This window comes from Bombina bombina, chromosome 2 (genome assembly GCF_027579735.1).
Source record: "Bombina bombina isolate aBomBom1 chromosome 2, aBomBom1.pri, whole genome shotgun sequence".
NCBI lineage: Eukaryota > Metazoa > Chordata > Amphibia > Anura > Bombinatoridae > Bombina > Bombina bombina.
This window is the reverse complement of record NC_069500.1, coordinates 810,453,048-810,477,527: the sequence shown is the minus strand read 5'-3', so window position 1 is coordinate 810,477,527 and position 24,480 is coordinate 810,453,048. Positions and strand designations below refer to the sequence as shown.

Sequence of the window (24,480 nt, the reverse complement as noted above, 5' to 3'; positions counted from 1 at the left end):
CACTCTCTCCAGTAGCTTCCCCAGGAATGAGGACTGTTGGGTATTAGGGGCATATACATTGACTAGGGTGAATATGGTGTAGTTTAAAGTACATACAATAATCAGGAATCTGCCCTCAGGGTCCCTTTCTATCGTGATGGGGGTATATTTGATGTCTTGTCTAATGAGAATAGCTACTCACCTTTTTTTTTTTTTTTATTAGTGTATGAAGCAGTCTCGCATGTTGGTTATAAGGAAGATCTAAGGGTGTGGGGGGACCGGTCAGTCCAGTGTGTCTCTTGGATATATGCAATTGCTACCTTATATTTTTTTAGTTGTCTTACCAGCAGGCTCCTTTTCGTGGGTGTATTTAGCCCCTTGGCATTCAGGGTGGAGAATGTCAACTCAGTCATAGGATGTCTGTTGGGGCGTATAGATGAAATCTCTGTTGTAGACCTTCTGCTGGGGAGGGGAAGAGGAGGGGGAAGGAAATAGAAGGGTAAAGTATAGAAGTAGAAGAACGGTGAAAAGAGAGGAAAAGATCAAATTTTGCTGTTCCTTGTTATGTTGAAAAAGGACATATCCAATAGTGCATAGAAACACTTTCCACGGCTTCTCTAAAACCTCCATATGTGGAGGTCCAGAGTTACTCTAGTATAGGCACTGCTCAGTACCTATAAAATGGGGGGAGGGGCCTACGTCAGGGGGGAAGGTTAGGGCTAAGACTTCTAGACCTAAACTAGTTTGGGTGAGTGGCAATATCTCTATACTGGCTAAGGCAACCATAAAGGAGCCAGCGTTATTACTGTTTCTGATTCTGAGTTATGTCTCAAATTACAAAAATTGTACAACAGAGACAGTGACATAACCAGACCTAGGGGGACCCACAATCTTGACTACTAAAGGTTCTATGTATAGGGGGTAAGAGTGAGGTCTAGCATTGAAGATCTCAATGGTGGCAGCACAAGATCTCCGTTAATCTAAAGGCTCTCCCAGTCTATCTCCTAATAGTTCCGCCCAGCCTTTGCGTGGCCAAATAAAGGTATGTGGGATCCTATGGGCGGGGGAAAAGGTAATTATTACAGGTGTAACAGCTGACACACAAGGTACATGTAGACTCGAGAGGCAACACATTAAACAGCCAAGGGTTACATATTTCCTAGATTCAAGTAGAACTATGAAAACACTTAGAGAAGTGACCTGTGAAAAAGAAAGAGTAGTTAGTACAGAAAAAGAACACACAAAAAAAAAATCTGTTATAGTACGCAGTCCAGCGCCCCCCTTAGGGGCTCTGTCCATCTTTTAGTCAATGAAAGTGAATGTACCACTAGGCACCTGACCATTTAGTGTAGAAATAAGTCATTAACTAACGATCTATAAACATTTGCAAACATCAACCAGCTTGTCAGACAGGCATGAAGCAATTTTGCTCCAAAATTTCTCTCTCATTGGGGAGAGAAAACTATAAAGGATACTGTAGACAAGTGTAGAACTTTGTGCAGGACCTGCACTTGGATTCCAGCTGGAGATCATAGACTCAACTTGTCCCTTTAGAAGAAATCCAGTTACAGGAGATCGCCCATCATGGGGGATTACGTTGAGTAAATACACACAGAGAGAAGCACACTCACAGGAACGAACAACTTGCTCAATACTATTGTTAACCTGTAATATGGCGATTTACCACCTGGGTGTAGCTTCTTTTAGCCCAGTAATGCTTTTCACAGAAAATAACTTTCCTGTAGTATATCAGTCTGATCCCGCCTATTATGGTCAGTCCAGCGCCGAAATACCAGGCAATTACTCTCTGAACAAGGAACACAGCAACTGCAGACTGATATGCTACAGGATATTTTTTGTCTGTGAAAAGGCATAGTGTGCAAAAAAGAGACTGCACCCTGAGTGGCACTGGCCTTGTGGACAAGCACAGACGTTTTTCTAGCTATTGTTCTGTGTCAGTGAGTGCGTCTCTCTATTTTCTTGATTTTATGTAAATTACTCTTAGGTCTCCCTAAGAGTAAAAGGGGGAAACTAGACGTTGGACTCCTTGCACACATGTCCTAGAGATATACAACTGCACCTCACTGACGAGGCCCAAGAGGCCGAAACGTACGTCTGGGGTTTGTTGTTTGTCTTGTTCAGAGAGGAATTGCCTGGTATTTCAGTGCTGGACTGTCATTGGGCAGGATCAGACTGATATGCTACAGGATATTTTTTCTCTGTGAAAAGGCATAGTGTGCAAAAAGAGACTGCACCCTGAGTGGCACTGGCCTTGTGGACAAGCACAGAAGTTTTTCTAGCTATTCTGTCTCAGTGAGTGCGTCTCTCTCTATTTTCTTGGGATTACGTTGAGTTTTAGACTGCGATCTAGCAGGCTGTGCAGGTCTACGAGGAAGAGGTTTCCATTCTGGAGCGCCAGCTCTAAGGGGAGGTGGCCTTGAGGAGGTAGACTCTTGTTCTTCTTGATGTTCCGGAAGAAGTCTCCATTTTCGTAAAAGGAGTCGGGCATCATCAGGAGTATTAATCATAAATTGATGGTTGTCCTTAGTTACTAGCAGCTTAACCGGGAATCCCCGCCGGTATCTAATGCCTTGAGCGCGAAGGATTTTGGTGTAGTCAGTATATGTTCTCCGTAGGTAAAGCGTATGAGCTGACAAATCAGGAAATATTTGGATTTGGTCAAATTTTCAGGGGAGAGGTTTAGACCTCCTGTCAACATTAAGTTGGTTTTTGAATGTGAAGTAGTGCAGCCTGGTCACTACATCTCTCGGTTTATCGGTTGCCAGCGGGCGCGCAACTCTGTGGGCTCTGTCCATCAGGAGGTCGGACTCCTTAGCCTCCGGGATCATTACTTTAAAAAGTTCCTTAAGGTAGCATTCTAACTCCTGAGGGGAGACGGATTCTGAGACTCCACTGATTCGCAAGTTATTCCTTCTGGACCTGTCCTCTAGGTCTGCAAGCTTAGCCTCTAGAGAGGAGATCTGACAAGCCAAATTTTCAGAGTAAGAAAGGAGATTAGTATGGTCAATGATGAGGTCTTCCTGTTTACGTTCTAGAGCATCAGTCCTTTCGCCAATTGAGGCAATATCTCTCTTCAGGTCTGCGTGGGATCTCTCAAATCTCTTTGATAGGGACTCATGATGTCCTGCTAGTAAAGATGTAATGGTATCAATTAAAGGCGGAGAGTCCTCAGAGGGTGGTCTGCTCTTGGTGCGGACATTTCCCAGAGCTGTTCCCAGCAAGGACTCGTATGTGGTATTAGTCTGACATTTCTTCTTACGAGGGGTCCTGCTGTAGCGAGGAAGCTTGGTGGAAATGATCTAAGACTGTCTTTTTATGTGGCTTTTGAGACTTTGATTTTTGTCTTTGAGGTTGAGACATGGCACAGCTCCTCTACACAAATAAGACTTCTGAAGAGTAATATGGTGAATAAGCCTCTAGTAAAAACGTGTGCCACCTTAGGACCCCTTCTAGGGTAGAACTTCTCACCAGGGCATATAGGTGAAACTGGTAGGTCTGAAGGAGTATCTTATGTCACATGATTGGATCTCTAGTACTGAGTGCATGTGGAGTTTGTAGGCCCCTCCCTTCAATCCCCTAACTTTTAGGCCGGCATCATGTTACTGCAGGGCCAAGGCCCACTCTCCAGGGGGGGGAATTGTCTCCTATCGACAAAGCTGGAGAAGGGGATCTGGGGTATGACCCACCTGGGAGGAGGTTGCAGAGCGTTTTCACTTCCACATAATGTTCGCTATTGTTCATCTGCAGAGTCCAGACGTTTATATGATAATGTGCTCGTGCCCTATTGTCCCGGGCCTTCTGCCTTGGGGAGGGCCTCTACAGTTCCCCGCGGGTGTAACTGTCCCTGAGTGTTGTGCGCTTTGTTACAGGATTGCGCACCTTCGCTTATTGCTCATGTTTTTCAGTTATTGAATGACCCTATTGTTACCAGATATGGGGATTTTCAGTCTATTTCGAATGGTGTACCTCCTTAGACATGTTGGGATGAGGTAATCTCCTGATTCTTAATAAAGCTCTATAAAAGAGTGAAACGCGTTGAAGTCAGTGGGACTGTGCACCAGATTTTTATTAACACTTTCCAACCCGGGTTGCCTTCATCGACACAAATTCAACCTTGCTTTTAATGAAAGAACTAACTTTGCTTGTTGAAAATAACCTGCGTGCTTGAGCACTAAGGGCAGGCTATTACAGCACAAGGGATTTGTCCTAAAGATTAAAGATATTCTCTACATCTGATGACCCTTTACACAACTTTAACAGTTAGAGTGGTAACTACCTAAGAATACCTCCCGGAGGAGTGATTGACAGGTGTGGGCAGAGTCTGTAAGCCACCGGTCGTGACGTCAAACGCCGGCTTCACAAGACAGACACTAGCCGCGGGAACACCGGAGGAGACTGAGAACGTCTTACGGTCCTGGATACCGAAGCTGTAAGGTATGTTACCACTGAAAGGCAAATAATTGTCACTAACTAAAACGCAGGACGAATATTTAATACCCTGCAACAAAAGACTGTTACACTTAAAGGCACGATCTAACAAATGAACTGTCATCAAATCTCTAAGCACCGCTTCAATACTAAAGTTCAATAACAGCTACAAAATATACCCTTACATTTGGAAAGGAACTTTTCCACATAAGATTGAAGTTAAAGCAAAGTCTATCAAAAATTGTGTTTTTTAACTTAATGTACTGTTAGATCGGTTTTATTTTATCAACTGTGAGACCTGTTATATTACTTATACATTTTAGCTACTATTTTTTACGTTCCCAGAAAGAGATATTGGTTATATAATTAAATCTCTGCCAGATTTATTAATTCTTATCTTGTTGGTTGATCCACAATATTTTGGTTTATGTTAGAGACGTCTCTATTAACTGTTACATTTTGAAAGCTACTTGAAACTGTATGAATTTTTATTATTAAATAATCTTTTAATACCCATAAAGTGTGTCCTTTTAGAATCAAACACTACACAATATCAAGTTGTCGGCACATAAATGCACAAATGATTTTTTTAAATTATTCTCTTAAATAATTTTTAAGTTGTAAGTATCACTTTATATACATAGTAACACTCCAGAGATCTTTAGCTTTTAGCGCCCTTACTACACCACTTTTTTCACATAATCTCCTGATTGTCATTTGTTTGAGATCTTTCCCAGGTTTTGAAAGATAGGACTCAGCGCGGGTAGTCCTGTGTCTTTTTGGGCGTTAACCTCCGAGTTGCCTTCTATTTTATTTATATCCAATGGGATGTCTTATTTGTGTTTTTTTTTTTTTTTTTTTTGTTTTTTTTGTTTCCTTCGGGAACCTTCTGGGATTGATACTCTTTATTACTACTTCGGAATTTATTTTGGACATGTTAGTCCTATGTTAATGTCTGTATTCTGTTTTTTTTCCCCTATGAGGGAGAATTTATGCAGCTTGCCGGTTAGGACCCTAGGTGCAGGCTGGTCCTGTCGGGTACGTTCGGTCTTGGGTTGTTAAGACACCTGGCGCTGTTCTGCTTGGCTGGTTCGGTAGAAGCCCTGAGTGCTCAGGTTATCATTGTATTTCATGTTTAACTAAGCATTCGAGAGGACCTGTGGGTCTGTGAAGGATTATTTCAGTCCTTAGTCTTCAGTCGTAGATGGCCGGGCAGGGGAGTTTCCCGCTGCTTCACTGACATCTGATTTCATCAGAACCTAGAGCCTCCCCAATGTGGTGGAGGGTTGGAGGGCTTAACTCCCCTTACCGCAATTGAACGGTTAGGCCTTCATTTTTTGGCCTCTGGATTGGTCCTTTTGGGCTTGATCCAACAGCTTGTACAGGATAGCTGTCTAGCATGCAGAAGGTTTGCAGTTTGAAACCAGTTGCAGCTCTTGACACCTTGCAGGTGTACGCATAAGCTGTTTATAGTGTATCTAGATGCAGCTCTTACTCTGACGTGTACTGTCTGTCTGAGTTATGAGACCTTTGGGTCTTCTCCATGGTCTCTGAGTGAGTTAGATCTCCTCCTTTTTAGGGATCTGTTTCCGGGTGATGTTCCCTGCGGGGACTTTGTTTAGCTCTGGGTTTTCCGGAGCTGGGATAGGCTTACTGCCTTTCTCTTCCTTGTGTCCTCTGCTTGTGCGGAGGTGATAGGGAGACTAGTCTTGATAGTTTTTGACCTCTATCCCTTAGTTGTCCTGAGGCTTTGAAAAGTATCTTCATATGACTTCTAGCCTTGCTCCTTGGAGCGTTGGACTTTAGATAGGGGTGGTTCCTTCCTTTGGTCGGGACTTTCGAGTTCTTCTCGCTATCCAGAATTGTCTGGATATGCATCCATATTCCTTGTGTCTGTCTTTTTGGCCAGTTGGAGTGTTTAGTTCTAGGGTAAGGTTTGCCTTAACTATTAGGTGCCCTCTGGATGTGTGAGCTTGTTGAGTCTATCCTGTTAGCTCAGTCTGCTAAGGTATAGATTTCTCTTGTAAGGTGTATCCAGTCCACGGATTCATACTTTACTTGTGGGATATTCTCCTTCCCAACAGGAAGTGGCAAAGAGAGCACACCGCAGAGCTGTCCATATAGCTCCCCCTCTAGCTCCACCCCCCAGTCATTCTCTTTGCCGGCTCTAAGCAATCGGAAGGGTAAAGTGAATGTGGTGTTAGAAATGTAGTTTTTATTTTCTACAAGTAAAAGTTTATTTTAAATGGTACCGGTGTGTACTATTTACTCTCTAGCAGAAAGGAGATGAAGAGTTCTGCAGGGAGGAAGTTGATTTTAGCATGTTGTAACTAAAATCCACTGCTGTTCCCACATAGGACTGAGGAGTGCAAGAAAACTTCAGTTGGGGGGAACGGTTTGCAGGTTAGGCTGCAATAAGGTATGTTCAGTCATTTATTTCTAGACAAGACTGTGATAATGCTAGAAAAGACTGACAATATCCCCATGAGGGAAGGGTAAGCTGTATTCAGAGATTAAGTATGGAATTTCAAGCTTACATAACAGGGCTAGTTTATGCTGGTTGACACTACTTAATGGCAAACGGTTTTTATTGAAAAATTTCGTTTTTTGAAACACTTTGAAGGTTCCTTTGGGTTTCTTTCAGGGGTTGTTACCCACATGGCTATTATTAAAACACTTAGGAGTGTTTCTTTAGGCCTCACAAGCACCGGAGTGAGGTTGGAAGGGCCTAATTTCGCGCCTCTGTTGTGCAGTTATATTTGACTAGAAGTTCAGGCTGTTTCACATGGAGGGTCCTGCTGCAGTTGGAGGGCCTATAAGAAGCTTTTTCCCCACAAATCTGGTTCCTAAGGAAAGGTAGGGCCACAGCAGAGCTGTGGTAAGGTGCTGAAAGTTTTTTTTGTTTTTTTTTAACTTTTTTTGGCTTACTGTCGATCCGGTTTGGGCATTAAGGGGTTAATCGTTTTTATTGCTAGTGCTGCAATCTTACTAATGCTTTAGGTACATACTGTAAAAGTTTCGAAAAGTTTGCTGCATTTTTCACTGTTTTGCAAAATTGTGTGCCTTTTTTATCTCTTAAAGGCACAGTAACGTTTTTTTCAAAGTGTGTTTTTACTTGATTAAAGTGATTTCTAAGCCTGTTTGTCTTACTACTAGTCTGTTAAACATGTCTGAACAAGGATTTTCCTTGGTGTCAATGTGTTTAGATGCCATGGTGGAACCCCCTCTCAGAATGTGTCCCACTTGTACTGATATGTCTATACACTTTAAAGAACATATTGTTGCACTTAAAAATGTGGCCCAAGATGATTCTCAGACAGAAGGTAATGAGGTTAGCCCGTTAACCTCTCCGCAAGTGTCACAACCAGCGACGTGGCTCAAGCGACGCCTAGCACCTCTAGTGCGTCTAACTCTTTTACCTTGCAAGACTTGGCGGCAGTTATGAATAATACCCTCTCAGTGTTTTTATCTAAACTGCCCGTGTTACCTACAAAGCGTGATAGCTCTGTTTTAAGAACAGATTCTGAGCATTCTGACGCTTTAGTAGCCGTATCCGATATACACTCACAACGCTCTGAAATGGGGGCGAGGGATGTGCTGTCTGAGGGAGAAATTTCCGATTCGGGAAAGGTTGCTCCTCAGACAGACTCAGATACGTTGGCTTTTAAATTTAAACTAGAACACCTCCGCTTATTGCTCAGGGAGGTATTAGTTACTCTGGATGACTGCGACCCTTTGGTGGTTCCAGAGAAATTGTGTAAAATGGACAAGTACCTAGAAGTTGCGGTTTACACTGATGTGTTCCCGGTCCCTAAGAGGATCGCAGATATTGTTACTAGGGAGTGGGATAGACCAGGTATTCCGTTTGTTCGCCCCCTGTTTTTAAGAAAATGTTCCTCATATCTGACCCCATGCGGGACTCGTGGCAGACCCTCCCTAAGGTGGAGGGGGCTGTTTCTTCACTTGCTAAACGCACAACCATAGCAATTGAAGACAGTTGTGCTTTTAAAGACCCTATGGATAAAAAATTAGAGGGTTTACTTAAGAAAATTTTTGTTCAACACGGTTTTCTTCTCCAACCTATTGCGTGCATTGTTCCTGTAACCACTGCAGCTGCTTTCTGGTTCGAGGCACTGGAAGATGCGCTCCAGACGGAGACCTCATATGAGGACATTATGGACAGAATTAAGGTACTTAAGCTGGCTAATTCTTTTATCACAGATGCCGCTTTCCAACTAGCTAAGTTAGCGGCAAAGAATTCTGGGTTCGCCATTTTAGCGCGCAGGGCACTATGGCTAAAGTCCTGGTTGGCCGATGTGTTGTCAAAATCCAAAGTCTTGAACATCCCTTTCAAAGGAAAGACCCTCTTCGGGCCTGAATTGAAAGAGATTATTTCAGAAATCACTGGGGGAAAAGGCCATGCTCTCCCTCAGGACAAGTCCTTTAAGATAAAGAACAAACAAAATAATGTTCGTTCCTTCCGGAATTTCAGGAGCGGTCTCTCTTCATCCTCCCCTGCTACAAAGCAAGAGGGTAACTCTTCGCTACCCAGGTCAGCCTGGAAACCTTACTAGGGCTGGAACAAGGGTAAACAGGCCAAGAAGCCTGCAGCTGCCTCCAAGACAGCATGATGGGGTAGCCCCAGATCCGGGACCGGATCTAGTAGGGGGCAAACTCTCTCTTCGCTCAGGCCTGGGCAAGAGACGTACACGATCCCTGGGCCTTAGACATTGTATCCCAGGGATATCTTCTAAAATTCAAAGACTCCCCTCCAAGGGGAAGGTTCCACATTTCTCGTTTGTCTACAGACCAGACAAAGAAAGAGGCGTTCTTACGCTGCGTAGAAGACCTACATACAATGGGAGTGATCCACCCAGTTCCAGTTGCGGAACAAGGGCTGGGTTTTTACTCAAACCTGTTTGTGGTTCCCAAGAAAGAAGGAACTTTCAGACCAATCCTGGATCTCAAAATTCTAATCAAATTCCTCAGAGTCCCATCGTTCAAGATGGAGACCATTCGGACAATCTTACCAATGATCCAGGAGGGTCAATATATGACTACCGCGGAACTAAAGGATGTGTATCTGCACATTCCTATCCACAAAGATCATCACCAGTTTCTCAGGTTCGCCTTTCTGGACAAGCACTATCAGTTTGTGGCTCTTCCTTTCGGGTTGGCCACTGCTCCCGTAATTTTCACAAAGGTGCTAGGGTCCCTTCTGGCGGTACTAAGACCGCGGGGCATAGCAGTGGCGCCTTATCTAGATGACATCTTAATTCAGGCGTCGACTTCCCAAAGAGCCAAGTCTCACACGGAAATTGTAGTGGCCTTTCTGAGGTCTCACGGGTGGAAGGTGAACATCAAAAAGAGTTCTCTCTGCCCCCTCACAAGAGTTCCCTTCCTAGGAACCCTAATAGACTCGGTAGAAATGAAAATATTTTTGACTGAGGTCAGAAAGTTAACTCTTAACTACTTGCCGAGCTCTTCATTCCATTCCTCGGCCATCTGTAGCTCAGTGCATGGAGACAATTGGACTAATGGTAGCGGCAATGGACATAGTCCCTTTTGCACGGATACACCTCAGACCACTGCAACTATGCATGCTCAAACAGTGGAATGGGGATTATGCAGATTTGTCTCCTCAAATACAGTTGGACCAGGGGACCAGAGATTCTCTTCTCTGGTGGTTGTCTCAGGATCACCTGTCTCAGGGAATGTGTTTCCGCAGACCAGAGTGGATCATCGTAACGACCGACGCCAGTCTGTTAGGCTGGGGTGCAGTCTGGGACTCCCTGAAAGCTCAGGGCTTATCGTCTCGGGAAGAAGCTTTTCTCCCGATAAACATTCTGGAACTGAGGGCGATATTCAACGCGCTTCAGGCATTGCCTCAGCTAGCTGCGGACAAATTCATCAGTTTTCAGTCGGACAACATCACGACTGTAGCTTACGTCAATCATCAAGGCGGAACAAGGAGTTCCCTAGTGATGACGGAAGTAACCAAAATAATCAGGTGGGCGGAGGATCACTCCTGCCATCTCTCAGCAATTCACATCCCAGGAGTAGACAACTGGGAGGCAGATTTTCTAAGTTGTCAGACTTTTCACCCGGGGGAGTGGGAACTCCACCCGGAGGTATTTGCCCAGCTGACTCAGCTATGGGGCACTCCATAATTGGATCTGATGGCGTCCCATCAGAACACCAAACTTCCTCTTTACGGGTCCAGGTCCTTGGATCCCCAGGCGGTGCTGATAGATGCTCTAGCAGCGCCTTGGTCCTTCAATCTGGCCTATGTTTTTCCACCGTTTACTCTCCTCCCTCGTCTGGTTGCCAGAATCAAGCAGGAGAGGGCTTCGGTGATTCTAATAGCGCCTGCGTGGCCACGCAGGACCTGGTATGCAGACCTAGTGGACATGTCGTCTGTGCCACCATGGACACTACCAATGAGGCAGGACCTTCTAATACAAGGTCCTTTCAAACATCCAAATCTAATTTCTCTGCGTCTGACTGCTTGGAGATTGAACGCCTAATTCTATCAAAGCGTGGTTTCTCTGAGTCGGTTATTGATACCCTGATTCAGGCTAGAAAGCCTGTCACCAGGAAAATCTACCATAAGATTTTGCGAAAATATATCTTTTGGTGCGAACCCAAGGGTTTCTCATGGAGTAAGGTTAGGATTCTCAGGATTTTGTCCTTTCTCCAAGACTGATTGGAGAAAGGATTGTCAGCTAGTTCCTTAAAGGGACAGATATTTGCTTTGTCTATTCTTTTTCACAAACGTCTGGCAGAGGTACCAGACGTTCAAACGTTTAGTCAGGCTTTAGTCAGAATCAAGCCTGTTTATAGACCTGTGACTCCGCCATGGAGTCTGAATTTAGTTCTGCAAGGGGTTCCGTTTGAACTTTTACATTCCATAGATATTAAGTTTTTATCTTGGAAAGTTTTGTTTTTGGTAGCTATCTCTTCTGCTCGAAGAGTTTCAGAGTTATCTGCTTTACAGTGTGATTCACCTTACCTGGTGTTCCATGCAGATAAGGTAGTTTTGCGTACTAAACCTGGTTTTCTTCCTAAGTTTGTGTCTAATAAGAATATTAACCAGGAAATTGTTGTTCCTTCTCTGTGTCCTAATCCTTCGTCGAAGAAGGAACGTCTGTTACACAATCTTGATGTGGTTCGTGCTTTAAAGTTCTATTTACAAGCAACTAAGGATTTCAGACAAACAACTTCTTTGTTATCTATTCTGGTAAGAGGAGAGGTCAGAAGGTGACCGCTACCTCTTTCCTTTTGGCTGAAAAGCATCATCCGTTTGGCCTATGAGACTGCTGGCCAGCAGCCTCCTGAAACAATTACTGCTCATTCTACCAGAGCAGTGGCTTCCACATGGGTTTTGAAAAAATGAGGCTTCTGTTGAACAGATTTGTAAGGCAGCAACTTGGTCTTCACTGCATACTTTTTCCAAATTTTGCAAATTCAATACTTTTGCTTCTTCGGAGGCTATTTTTGGGAGAGAGGTTTTACAAGCAGTGGTGCCTTCCATTTAAGGTATCTGTGTTGTTCCCTCCCTTCATCCGTGTCCTAAAGCTTTGGTATTGGTATCCCACAAGTAAAGGATGAATCCGTGGACTGGATACACCTTACAAGAGAAACAGAATTTATGCTTACCTGATAAATTACTTTCTTTTGTGGTGTATCCAGTCCACGGCCCGCCCTGTCATTTTAAGACGGGTGGTTTTTATTTTTAAACTACAGTCACCACTGCACCCTATGGTTTCTGGGGGGTGGAGCTAGAGGGGGAGCTATATGTACAGCTCTGCTGTTTGCTCTCTTTGCCACTTCCTGTTGGGAAGGAGAAAATCCCACAAGTAAAGGATGAATCCGTGGACTGGATACACCACAAGAGAAAGTAATTTATCAGGTAAGCATAAATTCTGTTTTTTCTTTCAACTTGCTCCATTAATTTCAGAAGAGGGTCTACGCTTACTTCGGGTTCTGAGGGTATACTCTCCTTTGGGGGGCCTCGTTTGAGATTTTGTGTTCCCCTTTTTAGGGACCTGGAGTGTGCCCTCTGTCCGGGGGTTGCTTTTGCAGTCTTTTTCTTGCTTGACTGCTTCTTCTTCCTCGCAAGTACCCTCTGTGTCTTCCTGTTATGGACTCTGTTCTCAAACTTGGGGTTTTTCACCTTGGTGTATTACACACTTTTTTATGGTCGAATGCCTTGGTATTCTATGGTCAGACACTGGGAGGACTTTGCCTCTTCAGTTGCATTCCGTGCTTGCAGGATGTTGGAGAGACGTCTGTTCTGTCTCTGTGCCTGGTCTTATCCCGGGTTTCGCTTGGTATAGGTGTGGCCTCCTTTCCCTATTTGGGTCCCTTTGGGTCTCCGTGAGCTGCGCTCACTCTTGGAGGTGTTCTTTTTTTTTTGTATTAGGGAACCTTTTGGTTTCCTAGTTTCTCCTTTTCCTTGTCCCCTTGGGGGTTTCGGCTGGTGTCCCCTTCATTTGTGGGGGGCTGCCTGTTAGGCGACAGTGTCTCCTCGAGGACTGTTGGCTCAGTCGAGTCAGTTTGCGGTCTCTAGTTTGGCCTCTGGACTAACTGCGTGTCAGTGTTATTGAGGCTTTTCCTCTTAACATTTTTTCGGCTTCGGACGAAGCAGGGCTTTTTATTGGGTAGAGGTTCAGGCCTGGTGCCCTCAGTATGGGCTGCCTATTGTACCCTCCTGTCTTGGCATTCAGTGTCCTCTATAGCGTGGGTATTGTTTTCCAAAAAGTAATGAATGCAGCTGTGGACTCTTTCCATTTAAGAAGAAAAACAAAGTATGCTGCTTCTAATGGAAAGAGTCCACAGCTCCCCACCCGTAATTTTTGTGGGGCATCCTTATATTCTTCTGGTACCTTTTTCACCCTGATATTTTTTCTACTGTTCCTTGTTCCTCGGCAGAATGACTGGGGGATGAGGGGAGTGAGAGGAGTATTTAAGCCTTTGGCTGGGGTGTCTTTGCCTCCTCCTGCTGGCCAGGTTCTTATTTCCCAAAAGTAATGAATGCAGCTGTGGACTCTCTCCATCAGAAGAAAAGGAAATTATCAGGTAAGCATAATTTGTTTTTATTGGGTGCATATAAATTGATAGTAATTGTTTAAAGGGAAAGTCTACTCCATAAATGTTGTTTAAAAGATAGATAATCCCTTTTATTACCCATTCCCCAGTTTTGCATAACCAACATGGTTATATTCATATACTTTTTACCTCTGTCATTACCTTGTATCGAAGCATCTACTGCAGACTGCCCCCTTTCTGTTTAACACATCAAAAGCTAATGATTTTCTCCAAGCTGTGGTGATTAACAACTCAGTGGTAATAAATCTTACTGCTTTGTGTGAAGATTGGGATTTAACATATTAAAAAAAAGTTTTCCAAAAAGGAAAAACTTTTTTTTTTACTTCATGTCTAGCAGACTATTCTAGTGATCTAATAAATCTGCTTAATTTCCCTAGGCTGAAGATGGCCATGCTGTTGCTAAGAAGCAACTGGAAAGAGAAACTTTAATGCGTGTAGACTATGAAAATCGCTGTCAAAGCCTACAAGAAGAATTAGACTTCAGAAAGAACATCTATGAGGAGGTATATTCAAAATTATAAAATATATATTTTTTCCTTCTCTATTTTGATTTAAGAATGTGTCCCCCTTCCATTCAAAAAGTAGAACTTAACTGTGTTTCTCCCCCCCTCTAAAGGAATGCAAGGAGACAAGGAAGTACCGTGAGCATCGCTCTGTAGAAGTGGACAGAGGCATCCAATATGATTACGAGTCTAAACTAGCACAGGCTCTGGAGGACCTCAGGAAACAGCACGATGAGCAAGTGAAGTCTTACAAAGAAGAGCTTGAACAGACTTACCAGTCAAAGGTATGGAACAGATCTAAGTAAGGTTTTCCGCAGCATTTTCATGACCTCTGATACAGCCTAGCATCAGTATTCCGATGGACATCACTTTGACATTTTACTAAAATATTCTCTCCTAAAATATTTTAGTAAATATGAGTTATACAGCTAATATGCAAACATTCTGATCCATTTATTACCACTATTTAATCATGCATCCAATTCCCTTTTTAAAAAAATTAAATACTTTTTTTTAATTAGTTTTAAATATTAAGAATGCACATAGACATGTCAAACGTCTTGAACACAACAAGCAAAATAAACGCTTTAGGTTAGACTTATGTCGCCCATTAAAGACAAATAAGAAAATAATCATGAGAAAAACTGTTGGATGACTGGATATTACCTCTAAGCCTGGAGAAGGGTCCCAATCATACCACAGGCCAAGCAGCAAAGCACAGGATGGGATAAAGAAATTTGCACCAGCTGAGGAGGACAATTCCCTCTTCTGCTTCTTCTTTTTTTTTTTTTTTTTTTTTTTCATGTGAGAAGAATTTATTCTAAATAATTATATATTTTCTTTGTCCGTTGTTTTCTGCTATTTTAAATTTTTTAAATGCTTAGGTTTTCAATGATGTAGTCATTAGAAATTTTACATCCTGAAATAGCCCATCAACTTTAACCACTTCACTGTAGTTTTTTGCTGTGTAATCAGACGGTATTCTTCTTTTTTTTTTTTTTTTTTTTTTTTTTGCAGCTGGACAACATTCGACGTTCCTCTGACCAAAATGATAAAGCAGCAAACACTGCTCGAGAAGAGCTGAGTGAGGCCCGTATGAGGATCGACACTCTCAGTTACCAACTTTTAGGCCTCCAGAAACAGGTAGTTAAAATATTGCTAAATTAGACTGGAAGACTAACTTGCATATACTTCACAACTCATGAAGACTAGTTAAATTTTAATCTCTCCACAAAACCAAACAAAAAAATTGCACCGATGTTTGAAGAAAGGGTCAAAACACACCAGTGCTAAATTGCTGGGATAGTACAGTGCTCCGTAGCTCCATATTTCCCATATTCTCATTAAATTTGCAATTATAAAAAAATAAAGGCCTTTTTCCTCTTTCAAACTATTAACTTGATGGTAAAAGGTGTTAATTTTGAGTTTTCTGCAGTTGCAAAATCTTCAAGGCTCTTTAAATTTATCAGATATAAAGTTTTTTTTTCTTTTTTTTTTTCCCCCCAAAGTAGATATATTGTTTACCATATAAATCTGTGAATGATAAGTTCTCAGATGACATAAACATGCACTTTTAAGAAAATATGGTCTATCTTAGCAAAATATTCTGTGTATAACAGATAGTATCTTACCTTGATATTAATGTTATTTTTCAATTTGTATTGATGTGTCTAAGGCAAATGCTGCTGAAGATCGTATCCGAGATCTTGAGGAGACATTGATAAATGACCGCGATAAGTATCGGAAGATAATAGATTCAAAGGAACGGGAGATTGCAGATATGAGGAACCAGATGCAGCAACAGCTAACGGAGTACCAGGACCTGCTTGATGTCAAGCTTGCTCTGGACATGGAGATCAATGCCTACCGCAAGCTCCTGGAGGGTGAAGAGGAGAGGTCAATGGTTTATTTTAAAAGCATTTAAAAATGTTACTCTTAATGATTTGTAAAGTTCTTTGTGCAAACTACTTGAAATCCCTGGTATAATTCTCATCTCTCTTGATTGCAGGCAGTTAGGGCTAGCTTTAAATAAGTTTGTGCACTGCTCTAAGCAACTGTGTAGCATGTAGCTGGCTCAGGAAGTTTTCTTACTTTACAGATTGTGACTTCCAGCCTCTCTAGAGAGCATGGGATAAGCACCATTTTTACAGCTACAGCAAACACAAATAATGTGTATTGCATTAAATTCACTAATATGTGGTAATCCATTTTAAAACGTTCATTAAATTAGATAAACCAAAATGGCTCCCCAGAAGCAGAACTTTTCTTCACTTTCTGCGATGAGATTTTTGTAAGGGAAAATGTTTCTGCAGGTCTTTTTTAAATAAAATAAAATTTTAAAAATTGGACAGTTACACTAAGGCACCAGTTCAATTGTAATGTGTTGGTTAACTGAAGAATAAAGCAATTTTTAACGTTTTATAATATAGTGCAGTAGTTGAAAATTGCATTGCAAATTAGCTGCCTAATTTTTTTTTTAACATGTCTGTTGAATAAATCCATTTCCTTTTCTCTTGGTATAACGTAGAAATGTAGTAATAAAAAAGATGCAATGCCACGTCTTACATTCAGAATAAACAGCTTTGCAGACTGGGAAAGGCTAGGGGGCGGGTTTGAAAAAAATTTGAGAGCCAGTCAACAAGCAATGCACTGCTGCATATGTGACTGCTCACTTCAAACAGCACTTTGCTCTGGATGCGCTGTGTTAAGGAAAACTTAAACAGTGCAGCCAGAGCACAGCTCAGTTTGAAGAGAACAGTTTAATGTGAAGAAGCACTACAAAGTTAAAGCACTAACAGTTCCTGTATGTGTCCTGTCCTTTCTGCAGGACATAATTGTCAGTTAAGCTAATAGTTATTTTTCATTGTAGGCTAAAACTTTCACCGAGCCCTACTTCACGTGTCACTGTCTCCCGAGCCACCTCCAGCAGCAGCTCCTCTGCTGTACGCTCATCCCGAAGCAAAAGAAAACGAGTTGAAACAGAGGAACAAGAGGAGATGGGTGCAAGTTACGGTTCCTCGAGTGGCGCAGGCTTGCGATCTGCTACTAGTGGGTCAGCATACGTCTCTGCTAGTGAAGGTTTAAGCTCTGGGGTCACAAGTGGCCGAAGCAGTAGTCGATTCCACCTATCACAACAAGCTACAGCCACAGGCAGTGTCGGCATTGAGGAGATTGACATGGAGGGGAAATTCGTCCATCTTATAAATAACTCTGAGAAGGTGATATTCAGATAACAAAAATACATTTTTCCTCTAAAGGGACATGGTACCTAAAATGTTTTGTCATGTATATGAAAGAGCAGTAAACTTTTTCATGCAAAACATTTTCTTACTAGTGACACGGTGAGTCCACGGATCCTCTAATTACTAATGGGATATATCACTCCTGCCCAGCAGGAGGTGGCAAAGAGCACCACAGCAAAGCTGTTAAATATCACCTCCCTTCCCTCCCACCCTAGTCATTCTCTTTGCCTATGTTACAGCAAGGAAGTGGTAAAGTTAGGTTTTAGATGCAAGATTGTGCTGCTTTGTTCTAGGGTGTAGCCGTAGTCCACATCAGTCTCTTCAGTAGGGCAGTGGTGGCTTTAGAGCACTGGGAACTTGTGGGACATAATTCTCACTGTGCCTCCCATGTAATTTATGCTGCCCTAACTCTGAAAGCCTGAGTAAAATTACTCAGTCTTTATTCTTTCCACAGGGCGATGTGAGGTTGAGAGGACCTCTCAAACATGGTGAGCTGCCTTGCTGTCATGCAGATTTCTGAGGTAAGTGCTGACTTTATTATTTCTGGGAAGAAAGAAGACACTCAGAAAAAGTGGGCACTTTATTTCAAAGACATAAATGACAAGAGGGACGATTTAATATGAAGGCACTTTATATAAGAAGGGACACTTAAAGGGACATTCTACTAATTTTTTCTTTGCATATATGTTTTGTAGATGATCTATTTATATAGCCCATAAAGTGATTTTCAAAATTTTTTTTATAGTTTTGCTTATTTTTAAATAACATTGCTCTGATTTTCATACTCCTAACCAAGCCCCCAAGTTTGATGTGAATACTGTCAGCTACCTTCTCCAGCTTGCTTCTGTTTGTGTAAAGGGTCTTTTCATATGCAAAAGAAGGGGGAGGAGGAGTGTCTTATTTCCCACTTGCAATGGGCTTTCCAGCTAACTTTTCAACATAGCTAAACTGAGAGTTGCTAAGTAAGTCTTTAAACCGTTTTATACTGGATTTTTATATCAGTATCTGGGCACCTTGTTATTTATAGTAGTGTCTATTACATGCAGTTATTTGAAAATGAGTGTATACTGTCCCTTTAAACTCTCCTATAATGGAGAGGATTGTTAAGACAGCCGTTTATGCAGGCACTGGGACTGAGGAAGACTTTTAGGCTCTAGTGGTTCCACTACTCCCGGCGGTTAAACTTAATTAAAAAAATGCAGACAGGGAGATTTTTGCTCTGTATTTGCCCACTATGGGCGGAGCTATGTGAGGCAGCAATCTGTGTTGTGCGCCACTTTTACTTCACTTCCGAGTGCGGAGGAAGAGTATTTTCAGGGTCTGGCTAGAAACGCATGATTTTCTGAAAGAATGCATTTCTAGGACCGTAGAACGGCTTTTTTTTTTTGTCTGTTGCTGTGTTCCAGATAGTTTATCTAGTGGGATTAACAAGCTCTGGTGTAGCAGATCAGGTAGGCACCTTAGCAAAGAAGCTGAGGTGTAGATATGTTATTTTATTATTATTTATAAACATTTCTCATTCTGCAGACTAAAGTAAAAAATTTACGGTTTAAATTTAAAGGGAGAACATTTTCCAAGGCGGATGCTGTTCAGGAGTCCAATGTTCAATATATACCGCAGCTTTCTCCTCAAACGTCCCAAATTGTATCGCCCACACAGGCAGTGCCCTGCACTTCCTCTCTAACTCCTCCTGGAGTCCTCTGCGGTTTCTGATGCGTTGTCTGCTTTTTCCCATGCTGCAGGGAAAGCGCAAGAGGAAAAGTAAACATTCAGTAGGGGTTTCTGACGCAGTTGTTGCTATTTCGGATGCCCCCTCCCAGAAGCCTGAGATGGAGGATATTTTTCGGTAGTATCTGTGAGGGAAATCTCAGATTCCGACAGTGTAATTCCTCCTGCTGATACTGAAGTTGTATCCTTCAGGTTTAAGCTAGAACACCTCCGTCTGTTATTTAAGGTCTTAGCTACATTGGATGACGGCGACACTATAGTCTTAGTTCATCCTAAGAGATCCAGTAAGCTAATCAAATATTTTGATGTACCTTCCTCGGTAGAGGTTTTTCCAGTAAGAGACCGAGCTTCTGAGATCATTGCTAAGGAATGGGAGAGACCAGGTATCCCTTTTTCTCCATCCCCTTTATTTAAAGATGTTTCCCATAGCGGACTCTATCAAGAAGTCTTGGCAAACAGTACCCAAGGTGGAAGGGGCAATTTCCACTCTGGCCAAGAGGACTACCATCCCCATAGAGGATAGTTGTGCCTTTAAGGATCCTATAGACAAAAAATTTAGAGTGGTTACTCAAGAAGATGTATGTACACCAGGGTTTACAATGGCAACCTGCAGTGTGCATTGCTACCGTCACTAGTGCTGCGGCATATTGGTTTGATGCGTTGTCTGATGCTATTAGGACAGACACTCCCCTTGATGAGATCCTGGAAAGTTGGCTAATTCCTTTTATTACTGATGCTTCCCTACAGGTTATTAAACTGGGAGCAAAGATTTCAGGCTTTGCTGTTCTAGCTCGCAGAGCTGTATGGTTAAAACCTTGGTCTGCGGATGTGTCATCTAAGTCTAAACTTTTAGCGATTCCGTACAATGGAAAGACCTTGTTTGGACCTGGTTTGATGGAAATAATCTCTGATATTACGGGAGGAAAGGGTCATCTCCTCCCTCAGGATAAGAGAAACAAACAAAAGGGACGTCAGAGTAATTTTTGTTCCTTTCAAAATTTTAAGGGAAATTCTTCCTCTTCCAAGTAGGAGCAGTCCAAACCTTCCTGGAGACCCAATCAGTCTTGGAACAAGGGAAAACAATCCAAGAAACCTACTATGGATTCAAAATCAGCATGAAGGGACTGCCCCCGATCCAGGACTGGATCTTGTGGGGGGCAGGCTTTCCTTCACCCACGGCGTGGGTTCGAGATGTTCAGGTTCCCTGAGCAGTAGACATAGTGTCCCAGTGATACAAACTAGAGTACAAGAATTTTCCTCACAGGCAGGTTTCTGCTTTCAAGATTATCTGTAGACCAGACAAAAGGAGAGGCGTTCTTACACTGTACGGGACCTCTCCGACCTGGGAGTGATAGTTCCTGTTCCGATGCAGGAACTGGGTCTGGCGTTTTTATTCCAATATGTTCGTGGTTCCCAAAAAGGAGGGGAACCTTAAGACCAATTTTAGACCTCAAGAGTCTAAACAAATTCCTCAAAGTACCGTCCTTCAAGATAGAAACTATTTGTTCCATTCTTCCTTTGGTCCAAGAGGCTCAATTTATGACTACCATGGATTTAAAGGATGCGTACCTGCATGTTCCCATTCACAGGGATCATCACAAGTTTCTAAGGTTTGCATTTCTTGACAAACACTTCCAATTCGCGGCTCTTCATTTCGGTCTTGCCACAGCTCCCAGAATTTTCTCAAAGGTTTTGGGATGTCTGTTAGCGGTGCTCTGATTACGGGTCATTGCAGTGGAAATCTTATCTGGACGACATCCTGGTCCAGGCGCCATCCTTTCAACAAGCAAGATCCCACACGGAAATGTTATCTTTCCTGCGATCTCATGGATGGAAGGTAAATTTGGAAAAGAGCTCCTTGGTTCCAAATACAAGGGTAACCTTGGGAACTGTAATAGATTCCCTATCAATGAAAATCTTTTTAACAGATGCCAGGAAATCAAAAATGTTAGATTCTTGTCTAGTTTGAGTCTTCTCTTTGGCCATCAGTGGCTCGGTGCATGGAGGTAATCGGTCTGATGGTAGCAGCTATGGACATCATGCCGTTTGCCAGGTTCCACCCCAGACCTCTGCAATTAAACATGCTCAGTCAGTGAAACAAAGATTATGTGGACTTGTCTCCACAAATACAGCTGGAGCAGGAGACAAGGGATTCTCTTCTTTGGTGGTTGTCTCAGGATCATCTCTCCAAGGGAACCTGCTTTCGCAGACCCTCTTGGGTGATTGTGACAACAGATGCAAGCCTTCTGGGATGGGGAGCAGTCTGGGGCTTTTCTAAAGGCTCAGGGAACTTGGAATCGGTTGGAGTCTGTTCTGCCCATAAACATTCTGGAGCTGAGAGCAATCCTTAATGCTCTTCTGGCCTGGCCTCAGTTGGCCTCGGCCCGGTTCGGCTTGGCCTCAGCCCGGTTCATCAGGTTCCAGTCGGACAACATAACTTCAGTGGCTTACATCAACCATCAGGGAGGAACGCGGAGTTCCTTAGCCATGACAGAGGTAGCCAAGATAATTCAGTGAGTGGAGACCCACAATTGCTGTCTATTGGCAATCCACATCCCAGGGGTGGACAACTGGGAGGCGGACTTCCTGAGCAGACAGATCTTTCACCCGGGGGAGTGGGAACTCCATCCGGAAGTGTTTTCCAGCCTGATTCTCAAATGGGGTCAGCCGTAATTGGATCTCATGGCATTTCGGCAGAATGCCAAGCTTCTGAGGTACGGGTCAAGGTCAAGGGACCCTCAGGTTGTACTGATAGACGCTCTGGCGGTACCTTGGACCTTCAGTCTTGCATACATATTTCCTCAGTTTGCTCTTCTTCATCGGGTCATTGCTCAAATCAAGCAGGAGATTGCACCGGCGTGGCCTCACATAATTTGGTATGCAGACCTGGTGGACATGTCATATTTTCCACCTTGAAGACTTCCATTGAGGAAGGACCTTCTACTTCAAGGGCCCTTCCTTCATTCAAATCTAGTTTCTCTGAAGCTGACTGGCTGGAAATTGAACGCTTAATTTTATCCAAGTGGGGATTTTCAGAATCGATCATAGAGACCATGATTCAGGCTCTTAAACTTGTGACTAGGTAGATTTACCACAATATATGGCGTAAATATCTATACTGGTGTGAATCTAAGGGCTACTCTTGGAGTAGAGTTAGGATTCCTAGAATTCTGTCCTTTCTCCAAGAAGGTTTGGAGAAGGGATTATCGGCAAGTTCGCTAAAGGGTCAAATATCTACCTTGTCTATTTTGTTACATAAACGTCTGGCGGATGTACCAGACGTGCAATCGTTTTGTCAGACCTTGGTCAGGATCAGGCCTGTGTTCAAACCAGTTACTCCTCCCTGGAGTCTTAATTTAGTTCTTTTTTTTTTTTTTTTTTTTTTTCACTTGTAATAATTCAAATACTACTTTATGCAGCTCACCAATTATACAAATTCCTTTGCAACAATAGTATATTATGTTCACATATCCATGGAGGAATATTTTATAATATGAATGAATCAGCCTTCAATCAGAGTCTCCACTGATGTTATTTGTAAAGGGACAGTAAAATCAAAATAAACTTTTATTGTTTAGCTTAAAATAATTAAAAAAAACTTACCAATTTAATTTGATTATCTTATTTTAATAATTTCCTTGGTATCCTTTGTTGAAGACTAACACTAAGCAGACTCATAGGACCTCAGGAACATGCAAATGTCTAGCATTTTATGGCAGCAGTGTTTGCAACAATGTAGCAATACTCAATAGGCCACAGCACAACCCATCCGTGCATCCCCATAAGAAACCAGAATTACTCTAGGAGTAGAGGAATCTGGGAAAGGACACGCAAACTAGCTAAACCACACCACACCTCTTTGCTTCAAGTATCTGCTTTAAAAACTAGGTTCCCTGATGCTAGTGCAATGCTGCTCTGAGCAGCCTTTAAGCATAGCAGGGATCAGTGGGTGTTCTATGGGGTTGCTGAGAGGTGCACCCCCAGACTCACCTGTAACTCCCCCATTGAGCTGCAATGGTATTATGCGTGCTGTGTCTTTACCATCTTTGTTAGCCCCCAACCCAAATATTAGAACCATCACTAGCAGGGATTGAAGAGTGCAGCAAAGCAAATCACATGTGGACAGCTTTTTTCAGACTCATTATACCTCATCAGCGCATTTAATTTAGTTCTTAAAGGGACACTGAACCCAATTTTTTTTTCTTTCATGAAAGATAGAGCATGCAATTTTAAACAACTTTCTAATTTACTTCTTTTATAATTTTTTTCTTCATTCTCTTGCTATCTTTATTTGAAAAAGAAGGCATCTAAGCTGAGACAGCAATTTTTTGGTTCAGAACCATGGACAGCACTTGTTTGTTGGTGCTGTCCAATCAGCAAGGACAACCCAGGTTGTTCACCAAAAATGGGCCGTCATCTAAACTTACATTCTTGCTTTTCAAATAAACATACCAAGAGAATGAAGAAAATTTGATATTAGAAAGTTGCTTAAATTTGCATGCTCTATCTGAATCACGAAAGAAAAAATTTGGGTTCAGTGACCCTTTAAGGTTCTTCAAGGGGCTCCGTTTGAGCCTATGCATTCCTTAGATATTAAGTTATCTTAGAAAGTTTTGTTTCTTGTTACTATTTCATCTGCTCGTATAGTGTCAGCTCTCTGCATTACAGTATAAATCTCCTTCCCTTATTTTTCATTTGGATAAGGTAGTTTTACGTACAAAGTTGGGGTTTCAACCTAAAGTAGTTTCTGACTGGAACATTAATCAGGAGATTGTTGTTCCTTTCTTGTGTCCTAATCCTCCTCCTCAGAAGGAATGGCTTCTGCACAATTTGGATGTGGTTGGTGCGCTAAAATTTTACTTAAAGGCGACTAAGGATTTTCGTAAGTCTTCTGCCTTTATTTGTGGATTTCTCTGGAAAACTTAAAGGGACACTGAACCCAAATTTTTTCTTTCGGGATTCAAATAGAGCATGCAATTTTAAGCAACTTTCTAATTTACTCCTATTATCAAATTTTCTTCATTCTCTTGGTTTCTTTATTTGAAAAGCAAGAATGTAAGTTTAGATGCTGGCCCATTTTTGGTGAACAACCTGGGTTGTTCTTGCGGATTGGTGGATTGATTTAATCGACCAATAAACAAGTGCTGCACCAAAAAAATAACTTAGATGCATATAAAGATAGCAAGAGAACGTAGAAAAATTGATAAGAGTACATTAGAAAGTTGCTTAAAATTGCATGTTCTATCTGAATCACGAAAGAAAAAATTTGGGTTTAGTGTCCCTTTAAGGGACAGAAAGCTACGGCTACTTCTTTCTTTGTGGCTGAAGAGTATCCTACGTTTTGCCTATGAAACTGCTGGACAGAAACCTCCAGAGAGAGTTACGGCTCATTCCACGAAGGCTGTTGTTTCCTCATGGGCATTCAAAAATGAAGCTTCTATGGAACAGATTTGCAAGGCTGCAACTTG

General features: G+C 42.4%; 1 protein-coding gene across 1 annotated transcript in view; it reads left to right on the top strand.

Moving 5' to 3' along the window:
* Window positions 1-24,480, top strand: part of LMNB2 (lamin B2) — a 94,917-nt gene that overhangs the window by 31,765 nt on the left and 38,672 nt on the right. Inside the window, exons 4-8 of the mRNA XM_053703028.1 lie at window positions 13,917-14,042; window positions 14,156-14,326; window positions 15,060-15,185; window positions 15,718-15,938; window positions 16,912-17,260. Of these exons, the coding sequence (XP_053559003.1) occupies window positions 13,917-14,042; window positions 14,156-14,326; window positions 15,060-15,185; window positions 15,718-15,938; window positions 16,912-17,260 (993 nt within the window). The remainder of the gene's footprint in view (window positions 1-13,916; window positions 14,043-14,155; window positions 14,327-15,059; window positions 15,186-15,717; window positions 15,939-16,911; window positions 17,261-24,480) is intronic.